The sequence below is a fragment of the Prionailurus viverrinus genome, chromosome A1, assembly GCF_022837055.1.
Source record: "Prionailurus viverrinus isolate Anna chromosome A1, UM_Priviv_1.0, whole genome shotgun sequence".
Classification (NCBI taxonomy): domain Eukaryota; kingdom Metazoa; phylum Chordata; class Mammalia; order Carnivora; family Felidae; genus Prionailurus; species Prionailurus viverrinus.
In genome coordinates this window covers 20,043,006-20,057,509 of record NC_062561.1, presented here as the reverse complement: position 1 = coordinate 20,057,509, position 14,504 = coordinate 20,043,006, and the positions used below count along the sequence as shown (strand labels likewise).

Sequence of the window (14,504 nt, the reverse complement as noted above, 5' to 3'; positions counted from 1 at the left end):
TATCCAGTTTTAGAACATTTCCAGACCTCAGAAAGATCCTTCATCCCCATTTGCAGTCAGTCCCCAGCCCACCCCAGGCAACCACTCATCTACTTTATAGACGATCCATAAAAATGGAATCATACAATCTGTGGTCTTTTGCATCTAGCATAATGTTTTGGAAGTTTGTCCATGTTATATAGCATGTCAGTACTCCATTTCTTTTTATTGCTCAATATTATTCCAAGTTCCTTTATTTTATTTCTGGCATAAAACGACCCACAGACAATTTTGTCTTTTATAAGGAGGTTTAAAAAAAAAAAAAAGGTGCCAACATTACCTACAACTTGTTTATTCTACACTACTGCTACTATCTTTCTAAAATCCAAATCTGATCACTTTCCCCTATACCAAAATCTCTTCAATGGTTATTACCATCAACCTCTAAGACAGTCTACATTCCTTGGCAGGACATACACAATGGGCCATGCCATCTGTCCACGCTCATTTCCTGCTGCTTCTTTCCTGAACATTCTGTCAACTATCAGTGCTGAGGTGTATAAGGTTCTCTTCCTCTCTTTATGCCTTATGCTCATCTACTTCCTTTTATGCTTTTACACTCATCTGCTTCACAAACTTGAATTAATCTTTCAAAGTCCAACCTCAGACATCATTTCCCAGCGCCACCCTCACTTTCTCAGCAGCTTGTGCTGTAATCATTTCACTTCTTACACCATGACCTGTTGACCTCTCTGTCACCAAACTCATACTCCTAGCACCCAACCTTTTGTCTGAATATCACTGGTTTCAAGAAGTATTTGTTCAACTAAACAATACATTCTGACCACTAGTATTTTTTGCTCACCTCATTAAGCAAGATCAACTACACTCTAAAACTCATGGTGAAAAGGACCTGAAAGTAGTATAACGCAATTCAGTGGTCTACAAAACAAGACAGACTCCAGAGGTCAGCAAACTATGGCTCACCAGCCAAATTCAGCCCATGTTTGTTTGGGCAAATAAAATTTTATTGACTACAGCCACACTCACTGGTTTAACACATTGTCTATGGCTGTTTCTGCCCTACAGCAACAGAACTGAGTAGTTTTAACAGATCATATGGGCTGAAAAGCCTACAATGTTTACTACCTGGCCCTTTAAGTTTGCAAACTCCTGGTATACATTATGATGTGAGGGAAGAAAATATCAGAATTTCCTTTGTATAAGTTTTTTCATCTCATCTTTAAAAATTTCTATTTTTGTAGATATTTTCTAATATTAATATAAGGTGTGTGTATATATATGTGTATAATTTATACGTTTATAATATCTAAACATAAAAATGTACAAACATTGGGGGTAGTGCATGCCCATATTATTTTTTCATTTTTACTAATACAGGCAACTCAACAACAACAACAAAATAAATAAATAGATAAAAACCCTATTGAGTCTTAGGACAAATTTTTAGAGTTTACTTGAAAATCTGGCAACCAAGAAGTTATTATATGACAACTGGGTTTTGTAAGTGCTTCAAAGCACAGAGAAAGAAGTCTAGAACGAAACTTTTTCCAAAACAAAATGCTCAATGCATCTCTAAAAGATCTTTTTATTGAGTCTAAAAATGTTATTCACATAATGCAACAGTCCTAATATTCTTCAAGTTGAATGCAATAGAATACGAACTACATAAACTACTTCAAAGGTAGTTAATTTTTCTTAATTATAACAGACAAATCAAATGCAAATTTGTCCATCAGAATCCTGAAGCCCAACTGCCTGATACACATGATCAATACATGATATACAAATTAACACATGATAAATATATAAACTCAGAGATTACCTCACTAGCTAATTTTTTTAATCCATCTGTACTTATCTGATTTTATAACCAAAATGTTCCTTAGCTATGATAGTAGGCTACTTACATTGAAGACAACAGATACTAACCTAAGGTTCTGAAGGGCCCAGGAAATCTCAAACTCCTCCCCTTACAGATCTTAAGGTTAAGAGGTTATTCGTTTCTAACAACTCAAAAGTTGGGGTCTGATCATCATCACCAACACATGTATAAACTAAAGTTAATTTACCAGTTGAACCTGGATTTGTCAAGTTAGGGTTGTCATTCTATGTTGAATCATATTCTCCAACCAATAGTCACAGCCCCCAGAGAGAACTACACTCTACTCTGCTCACCTTTAAGGCTTTTTCTGAGGCCTTCCGAGATGACTAGCATCAGACTTTTGAGGAAGGCTAGCCATTAGACAAGGCTTTTCCCCACGATCTGACTGCTTGAAGTGACATCCAGGATCAGGTCGATCCTGTATCCAGGAATCATGACCCTCCCTGAGGCACCAGTCATCATGAGACAGTCAGTGCACTTTGGCACTTCTTGAAAACCACTGGGCTGCTCCTTTAGCTGAAAGGAAAAAAAACATCAAAACCACAACAAACAAAACAAAGGGGGAAAAATCAGTAATTCAACCTGAAAAGACAGAGCGTGGGGAAAAATAAACCAAACAGCCTTGTCTAGATCAAAATGCAGCCTTGCCTTGATGTAAAGACCATAGTTCCAGTCACTGCATAGTTTATTCCTAATACACAAATCTAAAAAATTTTATATCTATTTTATTACGTCTGAAAAGAACAATTGAAAATGGAGGTTTATATAAAATAACTATTTATGGAACACAGCTAAATAAGTATAATGAAGGTATTTATAAACAACTAACAGCCTATGGCTTATGGGATTGTGCCTCACCAGTATTGAGACCAATACTCAACTTTTTCATGCTCTCAAACTGTAATCTGACTTAGAGAGGCATAAAATACATCTAACAGGCTCACTTTCACGGAGTTTAATTGGCAGAAAACTACCAGTGCAGTTAAAGCCAATCTACAACTATTCTTAAATCACATAATGATAAACAGAAAAGAAACTGGGTTTGCATCCTCTTCAGTGGACTTCACACTAGTACAAGGTGTCCTCACACACACAATGCTGTTCTCCCAGCATTCTCAAGTTCAATGTTCACACTTACTTGAAATAAGCAATTTTAAATGTTCATATCACTATGACTTAAATTTAAAAACTTAAGGACCTGATAAATAAGTAATAAAACGACTTAAGATTTACTTATTTAATCTGCTTCAAAATACAAACTCTATCAAAATTTAGAGATAAATTCTGCTTATTTCTTTGTTTTTAAATACAAAATACTTTTCTTAGGACATAATGTTAAAAGGCAAGAAAAAGTCTTTGAACTATTGTTTTAAAAGTTGGCTTGTAACTCCTTTAAAATATTGGTACCCTTAAGATATTTTACCAAACAATTATTTTATATTCCTTTCTACTATATATCCAATATCCCCATTTCAGTTAACACTAACAACATCCACACAGATCTCAAGTTGGAAACTCTGAAATACAACTAGGCAGTCTGTATTTTTTTTTTTTTACTTGTTTGAGAATATGGTTAAAGCTACAGACCTCTGTCCCCCAGAAAAATGTGGATAATTGCACAAATGGACAATGTCTAGTATGTTTTCAGGCAATTCACAGAACCCTCTAAAGCCCAAGCATGGACCCTGGTTCAGAATCTCTTTCAAAGGCTGATTTTTTTTCTCCTACTTTACCATCTCTGAAGACCTGCCTAGTTAGCATACCCATCAAATCTCTCACATTTCTGCCCTTCTATCCAGCACTGGCTTAGTTTTAGCACACCCCATGTTTCTCCTGGATTATTTCATGTCGTTTGTTAATTCTTCCCAGTTTACCATCCTTCAACCTATCTTCTTTCACCCCTGCAGGCAGAGTAAGCTTACTAAAATGCAAATCTGATCATCAGACTCCACTGCTGCTCAACACCTCCAATACTTCCTCTACAAATGTTAACAGAATGATGTCTAGTCTCCTTAGGGGGTTCTTCTGGCCTCTACCTACATTTCAAGGAACCAGTTCTCTTGCCTATGCTTTCTATACTCCACTCATATAATTTCAAGTCTCTCCATATACTGTTTTCATGCCTTCATACTTTCACACCCTATTCCCTCCTCTTGAAATATCATGGCTCAATTCCTTACTCATCTCTCATAACCTAGTTCCCCTGTTTATGATCTCTCAAAAGCTTTTATTTCTGCCATGAGATTTATCTCAGTGTGTTACAAATGCTTATTTCCTTGCCTATCTTCAAATATGTCTTCTGGAGGCAAGAGCCTTGCTTAATTTCATCTCTGTGTCCCCAATACCTAGAAAATAGTAGTACTAAATATAAATGTATGGTGTGCCACTATTCTTGTACACAAGCAAAGTTACTATACCACACCCACACCCACACACACACACACACACAATTACTGATGAACTAATCTAAAATATACTTTAAGAATTGAAAATCAGAACAATTCATTAGAGAAGGGTATTTTAGCAGGAACTCTCTAGAAAGCAAAAATTAAGTGTAACTATCACCAATTCTTTATAAATTGCCCTCATCTGAGTCAAGTGTGTGTGTGTGTGTGTGTGTGTGTGTGTGTTTGTGTGTATGGATGGATATATATATATCCATCCATATTAAAATAAATATATATTTACATATATATATATTAATAATGCTAGCTATGAATATCCAAACCAGGAATTAAAGCACAATAAGGATAACAGAATACTATGCAGTCCTTTGAATAAAAACTCCTTAAGCCAGTGATAGCAAGCACATGACAGATAATATGAATTAATTACTCCTTTTTTCTTATCCTCTCCTTTCCTACCTCATCTCATATTCGGGGTCTAAAAGCCCTCTTCAAACTCGGCATACCACAAATGCAGTAATTATAGACTGACTGTGGTCAGCACACATGTTAGTATTTCAGGGCTATCCAATAATCGATTCTAAATCATATCAAACACAGTAAAAAATATTCACAGAAGACCTAGTCCATATTCCCAGGAAGCCCATTCCCAAGTTTAACAATTCCAAAGGTCAACAATTAATTATTACCTTAAAATATTTTGCTAGCATTGTAGGTCAAAAATGGTGAAGGTGTTTTGTTAAAGTTGTTCACTTTCAAATGTGTTTTTTATAGTTTAAAATACATATTTGTAATTATATTGTATCCTAAAACTATGGTTTTCAAATATGTGTATCAGAATCAACTGGGACATTTTCAAAAATACAGATTCCCAGGTTCCTGTCACGATCAACTAAACTAAAATTTTCAGAATTAGAGCTGAGCCATAAATATTTTATAAAATACCCTAGGTGATTTTGATGCAGCCATTTGAAAACTAACGTTCTAAACATTATAGTAGTCTATATATGGAAGAGCTGCAATCAGAAGGGTAATAGAAACATCTCTAAGTAAATTTTTCCTTACATGTATGGCATCTCTGATTGCTTATTGGTTCTGACAGGCTAATAAAATGCAGGGTGAAACTGCCTCACCTGCTGAATAAAAATTATTTTGATATATCTTACACAGAATTCTAGATAATAGATTACTTATTGTAGCCATACAGCTTCATTAAAGAGTGATAAGCCAGTATTTAAAAAAAATTATTCTATTGAAATGTTTGGCTAGGGGCAATCCATCCTTAAAAGGTTTTTCTTTCCACGTGCCCTTGAAAAAAGATATATTCAATAAGAGTACTGTAAATGTGTTGCTGAAATTCACTATAGGTTATCGAATTGAAACATTTCATCAACTTCTATTATAAATTTGTATTATAATTTACATATTTTCAATATACATATATTTTGTTTATATATGTATATAAATGTATATATAATATTTTTATATATTATATACACATATACATATTACCATTTACATATTTTCAGTTTTCAATTACAGATGTATATACATTTCTATAGCACACTAGGAATAATAAATCCAGGAGTTGAGAGAATAGGGCCAAAAATATGGGTATAAAAAGAAAATACAAATGATCTGTATCCAACAAATTCTTATTAAATGTCCTTAGAAAGTTGAATTGATAGAGACTAACATATACAGTAATGTTATACATATGTTTAGAACATTTAAATCACAAACTACTAAGACACAAATTACTGAGTCCCTAGAAATCAGTAAGAGGCATCACTGCTAAGGGATGAATGAAAACTCAAAAAAATGCATTTACACACAGATCCTTTGGGTACATTCTATGATACTACAATGACATTCCTCAAGATTTCTTAGAGGTTTTTTTAAAAAGAAAAAAGAACGAAAAAGTTGCTCCAAAATTCTAAGTGTACTGGGGAAAAAAACAACTCTTTTAAATATGTATTAAAAGTCTTGACTGATATAATTAAAATAGTTTTGACACGGGGCACCTGGGTGGCTCAGTCTGTTAAGCATCCAACTTCAGCTCAGGTCATGATCTCACGGTTCGTGAGTTTGAGCCCCGCATTAGGCTCTGTGTTGACAGCTCAGTGCCTGGAGCCTGCTTCAGATTCTGTGTCTCCCTCTCTCTTTGCATCTACCCCACTCACACTCTCTCTCTCTCAAAAATAAATAAACATTAAAAAAATTTTTTAAATAGTTTTTAACACATTCTTAGGGACTTTACTAAAATAAAAACATTTATGGCAGGAGAGATGAGATTTCAGAATTACTTCAGGTACAAGAAAAAACTCAAAAAATTCTGGATTGTCTTGATCAGTACAGATCACAAAGAGTTAAATAAACCATAATTATAGATCCTAAAGATTATCCTTATAAAAGGTAAAACCATTTACATTACAAAGAATGATCCAGAAAAATCACTAACACTAATCCACCTCTCAAAGGCTGAGGGGACTTCTGCATCAGCTTTTGAGAACTGACAAGTTGAAAGATAAGACCCTACCTAATCTGTAGCCACTTCAACACAGAGCTGAGATTACTCAGACATTCTCTTTCTACAGAAGCCCTTTCTGAACATTTGCCAAGAAGTTATAAAAGTAGTTGTCCTAGTTTGTCTTAAAAAGCTGGTGGGGCGCCTGGGTGGCGCAGTCGGTTGAGCGTCCGACTTCAGCCAGGTCACGATCTCACGGTCCGTGAGTTCGAGCCCCGCGTCAGGTTCTGGGCTGATGGCTCGGAGCCTGGAGCCTGTGTCTCCCTCTCTCTCTGCCCCTCCCCCGTTCATGCTCTGTCTCTCTCTGTCCCAAAAACAAACAAACAAACAAATAAATAAATAAATAAATAAAAAGCTGGGAAAGTCATAAGAAGGCAAAACTTTTTTTTTTTAATGTTTATTTATTTTTGAAAGAGAGAGAGAGAGACAGAGAGAGAGAGACAGAGCATGAGCGGGGGAGGGGCAGAGAGAGAGGGAGACACATAAATAAAAAATAAATAAATAAATAAATAAATAAATAGCTGGGAAAGTCATAAGAAGGCAAAACTTTTTTTTTTAATGTTTATTTTTGAAAGAGAGAGAGAGAGAGAGAGAGAGAAAGAGAGAGAGACAGAGCATGAGCGGGGGAGGGGCAGAGAGAGAGGGAGACACAGAATCCGAAGCAGGCTCCAGGCTCTGATGAGCTGTCAGCACAGAGCCCAATGCGGGGCTCAAACTCACGAACTGTGAGATCACAACCTGAGCCGAAGTTGGACGCTTAACCAACTGGGCCACCCAGTAGCCCCAAGAAGGCAAAACTTTTAATGTCAAAAGCCAACATTTTATTTTTTACTGCAAGTATCTTCTCTAAAACGTTAGCCTCCAGGGCAATCACAACATTGATAAAGAGATGCAGAAACATTCTTCGGCATATAGAAATCTCAATATTTGAAAGATAATACTACTATTAGCACTTTCAAGGAAGAGAAAAATAACTACTACACTACCCTGGAATGTCATTCATCGCCAAGAAGGTACTGGCAGGATTTCTTCTGACTACTTTATTGAGCAATATAGTTAGCCATGTGTTCCTGGAATCATAGTAAGAATAGTTTTCCATTGCAAAACAGTGCTAGGGAGGATCTTTGCAGGAAATTAAAAACAGAACGAAATTTTTTCAATAATTCTGATTTTGTGATTCTACCAAAACACCTGATACATCAGTACTAAACATAATGAATGGTACTGTGGCCATTAGTACGTACACTTATCAACATCAAAGAATACTACTACGAGGCTAAGCAATACAGTTTTCTTGAGTATCAGAATTCAAAATCCTATCTAACTCACTCCTCAAAAGTGAAAATATTGTGAACCGATTTTATCAAATAGCTACACTTAAAAAGAAAAAAAAAAGAGGCAAAAAATACACACATACTCGTCCAACACAACAGTCACTAAGTCTAGAGAGTTATTCAGAAGTACTACACTAGAAACACACTCATGACACATCAGACAATAACCTGGACTTTCATTAAATGAAGCCAAAAGACAATTAAAGTCATGAAATAAGGTAAAACGATCACATACAGCTCAAGATTTTTGTCTGCAATACAAAACCATTAGTCTCCTAACTCCTAACACACTGCTAAGTGATGAACTATCACAGAGGAAATGGTATCCCTATATGATTTTGACAAATAAGTTATAAGAAATTGGGTCATTCTGTCCTCAACAAACTTAGCCAGGTCAAGAGACAATATGACACCAAGTTTTTCTATTAACTATTTTCTAGGCTCAAAACAACTTTATACCAGGCTTCTTTATAATAATTTCAGATACTAATACTAAATCATCCACAAGACCCTTGAATTCAATGAAAATTTAAATGATGATAAAAATTCACAGTACACAGGGTTTAACACATACACAAAACAGGTCATATTAACACTCCCCTCCCTCTTTAGTGCTCCCACTTAGTATATATCTCTATTTAATAAAACTATTTAATGAGTAATCTCCCCCCATAAGACTGTAAACTTAAGAACCAAAGATCTACCCTGTTCATCTTTTGTATCCTCATTGCCTAGAAATGAATGCCCTGGTCATAAGAGTCATTCAATGAGCACTGAGTGAACAAGAACATAATGTCTACATCACAATTGTATAGAAAGGTGAAGTAGACAAACAGGAAATCAGGTAAACAGAAGATAAATTTTAGGACAAAACAAAAAAATCAAATATAGACGCAGGAGATATAACAGAAAAAAAGCACTGGTCTGGAGGGGCTGGGATGTCTTTGGAATTTATACATCAATTCTAATCCAGATTTTGGCAATAAAAAATGTTATAACCTTGAGCAAATCACTTTGTCTCCCTGGATCTCAATATCCTCATTTGTAAAATAAAAAGACTACACGAGCTCTAAGTCGTCTTATACGCCATAAGGATGATTTCAAAGCAGCAGAAACACGTATTCCTGAAAAATAACATCAACAGATCAAATATAATACCCCATGTGAGATAGTATAACTCTTTTGAGCAGAGGATATCAGTCAGGTGGGATGCACAACTCCATAAATAGTAACAGGTCACATTAATAGCAGCCACAGACAATCAAAAATTATATATACACAAGCGTAGAAATCACTGATATATTCACTCATTCAATAAATCTAAAAAAGAATCAAGTTTTGCCAAAAGCAAAGGTTCAGAGATCTGAAGAGGAAGAGACAAAAGACAAAATTCTGTTTCTCATTGTCTAGTAGAAATTATGACAACATAGATCACATGTAGCATGCATGTGCACACGTGCATGCGCGCTCACAGACAGACAGACACACACACACACACACACACACACACACACACACACAAGCAAACAAAAAGCATCTTTATACTTTTTATTAATTGAAAGACTCCTTAAAATGAAACACATAATTTAATTACTTGGGCTAGAACAGACCAACATTTCCCAATATTTTAGCAAAAATTACGTTTCAACGATATGCACATCTGGGGTACATTCTCTCTGCCCCACAAGAGGAGTCTTGTTGAGACATTAAGAACCAAATGTTCAAAGGATCAAAAACATTCCTAACTTTGAAAACCAAAACAACTCACAGACCTATGTTCCAACTACATTAGCAAAATAAACCTTTGCCTTAAAACAAATGAATCTTCTGCCTCTGATAAATAATAGTAATTTTCATCTTGAGGACTACCAAACTCATACCATAGTATCTATAATCAATATTTTTTAATATAAACTCTGTTCACAGTACTAGGCTAACTATCATAGAAGCTACAAGAGAACTAAAATGGAAGATGCTTGCCCACAAGAAAATCTTCCCAATCTTACTTGCCAGGTAGTTTTAGATTACTTTAAGCACACAGTCCCATTTCTCCAATATCCCTCCCAAAAACCTGGGAAGAAAGATGAGCAATTCTAATATCCATTTATACTTCAAAATATGTTTAAAAGTTAAAGGAGGTCCTACAAAACAAATATTATAAACATGATGAATCCAGTTATATAGGAACAAAATATATTGTACCCCAAAGGACATTTCTACAAAGGCAGCAAGACAGAGCATCCTGAATGAATAATCTTACATGTAGGAATATTTTACAAAAAATAGAAATATTTTGTCAGCCATCATAACTATAAATCAAAATCATTAAGGAAGGAAACAAACAAACCACCAGAAGACTTAATTGATATAAAATAAAGTTGAAGAAATTACTATGGGTTCTAATAATACCTCCGATTTGATTATTGATACCTAAATCTTCCTCTCAAATTTTTCAAAAGGAGAGTAAAGTGGGAAAAATCAACTTCAAAGTTTCAAATTTAAAGTTAAGCAACATTTCTACTCCTTGTTCATATATATAATTAATATCCATCTGGGTCCTGATAGTGGCAGGACATAATTGGCTATGCATGTCAACCTAGTTCAATAAAGTCCAAAAACCCACTAGGTTCAGCTATGTAGCATTCCAATGCTACTAATTATGTATAGACTATAAATTATTTCATATGAATTTTAATCTGCCTAAAATTTTCAGTTCTATCTCTATGAATTATATCCTAAATTCCCTTTAACATTAACTGCTCAAACAAAACAATTCTGGTTCTCTTCCACACAACTCAAGATCAGGCAAAGACAACTCTACTGGTTCCATTGTTTCATGATAGAACAATACTACACTCATTGCTTTACAGCCCAGCAAGCACTTTGACCTATATTATTTCATTTCAGTCTTCCAACAAAACTATGATGTAAGGCAAGAACTGCCAACTTATTTCATGGACAAGGAAAGCATATTGGAGAAGTTAGGTAACTGGTACAAAGTTCACTGCTAGAAAGTAACCGAACAAAGACCAGAACGCACGCATCCTGACTCCGTGTCCAAGTGACATTCCACAACATCACACGAATGAAAGTATTTCTAAAAATTACTAAACTTAAAAACTATACTCTTCCTACTTAATTAAACCCTTTGTAAATACAAGAATTAAGATTCTAAAGCAAATGCAAACAGTAAAAAAAAAAAGGTAGTCTAAAACACCTCCCATCTATATCAATATATTCTGAAAAACAAATACAGTTGCTCCTTGAACACAAATTTGAACTGCAAACATCCACTTGTATACAGATTTTTCTCAATAAACACAGTACAGCACTATAAATGTATTTTGTCTTCCTTATGATTTTCCTAATAACATTTCTTTTCTCTAGCTTACTTTATTATTAAGAATACAGTATATAATGCATATAACATATAAAATATGGATTAATCGACTGTTTATGCTATTGGTAAAGCTTCCCATGAACAGCAGACTATGAATAGTTAAGTTTTGGGGCAGTCAAAAGCTATACACGAATTTTTAACCACAAGGGAGTCGACAATCCGAACCCCCACACAGTTCAAGGGTCAACTATATCAAATACTACAGTAAAAACAGCTTAAAGTTAAAATAAGTCTATTGTAGCCACTCTATCATACCACACGCAACCAATTCTGCATAAAGAATGCTAGCAGAGAATAGGTGAGGCTAGCTTTAAGTCATGACTTGAATAAAAGTGTCTAAAAACCTTCAGTTTTCCTAGTCTTAAACTCCTCTTGGCTTTGCTCTAGTCTAGTCTAGAAGTCTCCACAGTAGAGTGCACATGACAATCCACTGAGATATGGAAGAAATTATTAGCGTGCTGTGCCTATTTTTTTTCAACCTGAAAATAAGATTTCATTTTCACTAAATTTACTGTATGAACTGACACTGTCACCCTCACATAAACTCAAAAATACACGTGGAGTTGGAGAATGGAGGGAGGCTCAAAGTTTTTCACAGAAATTCCTATTCAAGAAAATCTGGAGATCACTGCTATGAACAGAGAAGGTAGGTAAGTCCTAGGAGACAAGTGACTCTAGACCACATCAAATAATCAAACCTATTTAAGGTGTTCAGTACCCTACAGTACATATACAAATAATAATTTTTCAACTGCAATTGCATAATCTATGCTGATAGGAATATAACTTACCTCATCCTGGACTCCACTGGTAGTAGTCAGCTTGCTCCCATCAGTAATTGTAATAATTATTGCTGGCTCCAAAAAAAAAGGGTTTCGTCCCTAAAGTCAAAAACACATTAATTACATTAAGGTCTAGACATCAGCTTAACTTTTCTGAGTAAAAAGCCAATTCTTAGAACACTGTATAAATCCACTTTTCTTGTTATTAAGTTTTATATACTGTATATACCTTTTGTACATTAAAAAAAGGTTCAGAAAGAAACATGCACTAAACAGAAGTTAACCTTAAAGAAATGGGATTAGGTAGAGGAAAAGTTAGACTTTTCACTTCTTTCTACATTTTTCTATCATTTTAATTTTTTACAGTGAGCATTTATACTTAAATAACTAAAAGTACTTAATTTTTTAAAAGGAACTCTATAGCTCAATTCTTATAATCTTATTTAGATATTCAAAATTAAAAGAGTATTTTTCTGAAAAACTTGTTAAAGAGAAAGGCAACATAGTACATGAAGATAACAATGCAATGTAATTTATGCCTGTAAGCAAAACATCTAACCAAGTGACTGGATATATGCATGGAAGAGCTCTAAAATCTGGTTCCATGGGAACACAAGGGCTACTCTAAGGTTAGTGAAATTTAATGATAGCCCAATATGAAAAATTAAGAAGGATGGTTACTTAAATTGCTCGGCAAGAGAAGGTACAAAAACAACAGTGACAGAGGCAATGGAAGACAAGTGACACAAAACTCTCAAATGCTCCATATATAAAGTGAAAGAACTTCGGTAACTTCCACTCAAATCTCTGGCCAAGTTACTCAGTATGATGATCAATTTTAAGGGACACATTCTATGAGGGAATCAGATATACATAAACTTATCTTTTACAAATAAATGGCTCTCATTTAAGATATTAAGGCACATTTAAGACAAAATTATGACCAAAGGCTAGAATTTCAAGACAGTAAACCTTGTGTTTGAAAATTATCAAATTCTCTGCCATTAACACATTCAAGAAAGGATGGAATGAAGTTGTGCTGGATATGATGCAGAACAGCATATGACAAATTTTAATGTGTATATGAATCACTTTGATCTTGATAAAATGCATGTTCTAATTCAGTAGGTCTGGTTCAGTAGGTTTCACATTTTGTTTTCTAATGTTTGTTTATATTTGAGAGACAGAGCGTGAGCAGGGGAGGGGCAGAGAGAGACAAGAATCTGAAGCAGAATCTGTTCTGTCAGCACAGAGCCCAACACAGGGCTCCAACACTCGAACCAACACTTCGAAGCCGAAGTCAGACGCTTAACCGGCACCAGGCACCCCTAAGGTTCCACATTTCTAACAAGACTGCAATGTAGGAGATGCTAATGTCCACAAACCATATTTGGAATAGCAAGGATGTAGAAGGGTTATATGCATGTAATATTCTATAGTTCAATAAACTTCCCTTACGCTTATATAGCTCTCAGTCACTAGCATATTACAGCACATACTCTATTTGTTAAATGTGTTTACAAACACTTCACATACACTGTGATTTTAACTGATCTTCATAAAGTGGGAAGGGGAGATTTGGCAGTTTAAATTTCTTGATCAAGTCATACAACTTGCAGGTGGTATATACATTTTTCAAACAGGTGTCCAGGAAATAATGATTCCAAATGGGGAAAGCAACCTCTGGTCAAATTAAAATATGTTGGCTATAACTTTTAGAGGATTTCGAGTGCATAGAAGCATCCAAATGTTACAGAAGACTTGCAGGGGATTAAAAAAACAAACAAACATGAATTTACCTTCCCTTCCTTCTCCACAACATTCATGGTAAGTGGAATACATTTGGAGAAACATTACACTATACTACCTGTCACACCATTCACCCCCAACATAAGTAATAAATTCTAATAATGTAAGTCTTCTGATAGATCTATAAACAGGCCATGTTCATTGTCACTGCTGAACTTCACCTGGTTCCCTCTCGTAGAATGTCTTCCCTTTTCCCTGCCCACAACCCACTCAATTCCGAATTTTTCTTTAAGGCCCAGTTTAAGTCCTCTTCTTCCATGAAGCCTTCCCTGATTAGCCTGCCCTTAAATAATTTATCGTTCTCCCTCTCCAAATTCTAATAGTGGCAGTTTTCAAACTTAATAAAAATATAGATACATAGA

The 14,504-nt window shown here is 35.0% G+C and overlaps 1 protein-coding gene across 6 annotated transcripts in view; it reads right to left on the bottom strand.

Moving 5' to 3' along the window:
* Nucleotides 1-14,504, bottom strand: part of INTS6 (integrator complex subunit 6) — a 105,102-nt gene that overhangs the window by 70,144 nt on the left and 20,454 nt on the right. For 5 of the 6 annotated variants that reach the window (XM_047850426.1, XM_047850418.1, XM_047850409.1 and 2 more), the window contains one exon: nt 12,343-12,432. In XM_047850426.1, the coding sequence (XP_047706382.1) occupies nt 12,343-12,432 (90 nt within the window). Of the gene's footprint in view, nt 1-2,178; nt 2,305-12,342; nt 12,433-14,504 lie in introns of those variants that run through there. The other variant, XM_047850455.1, reaches the window with a different exon arrangement.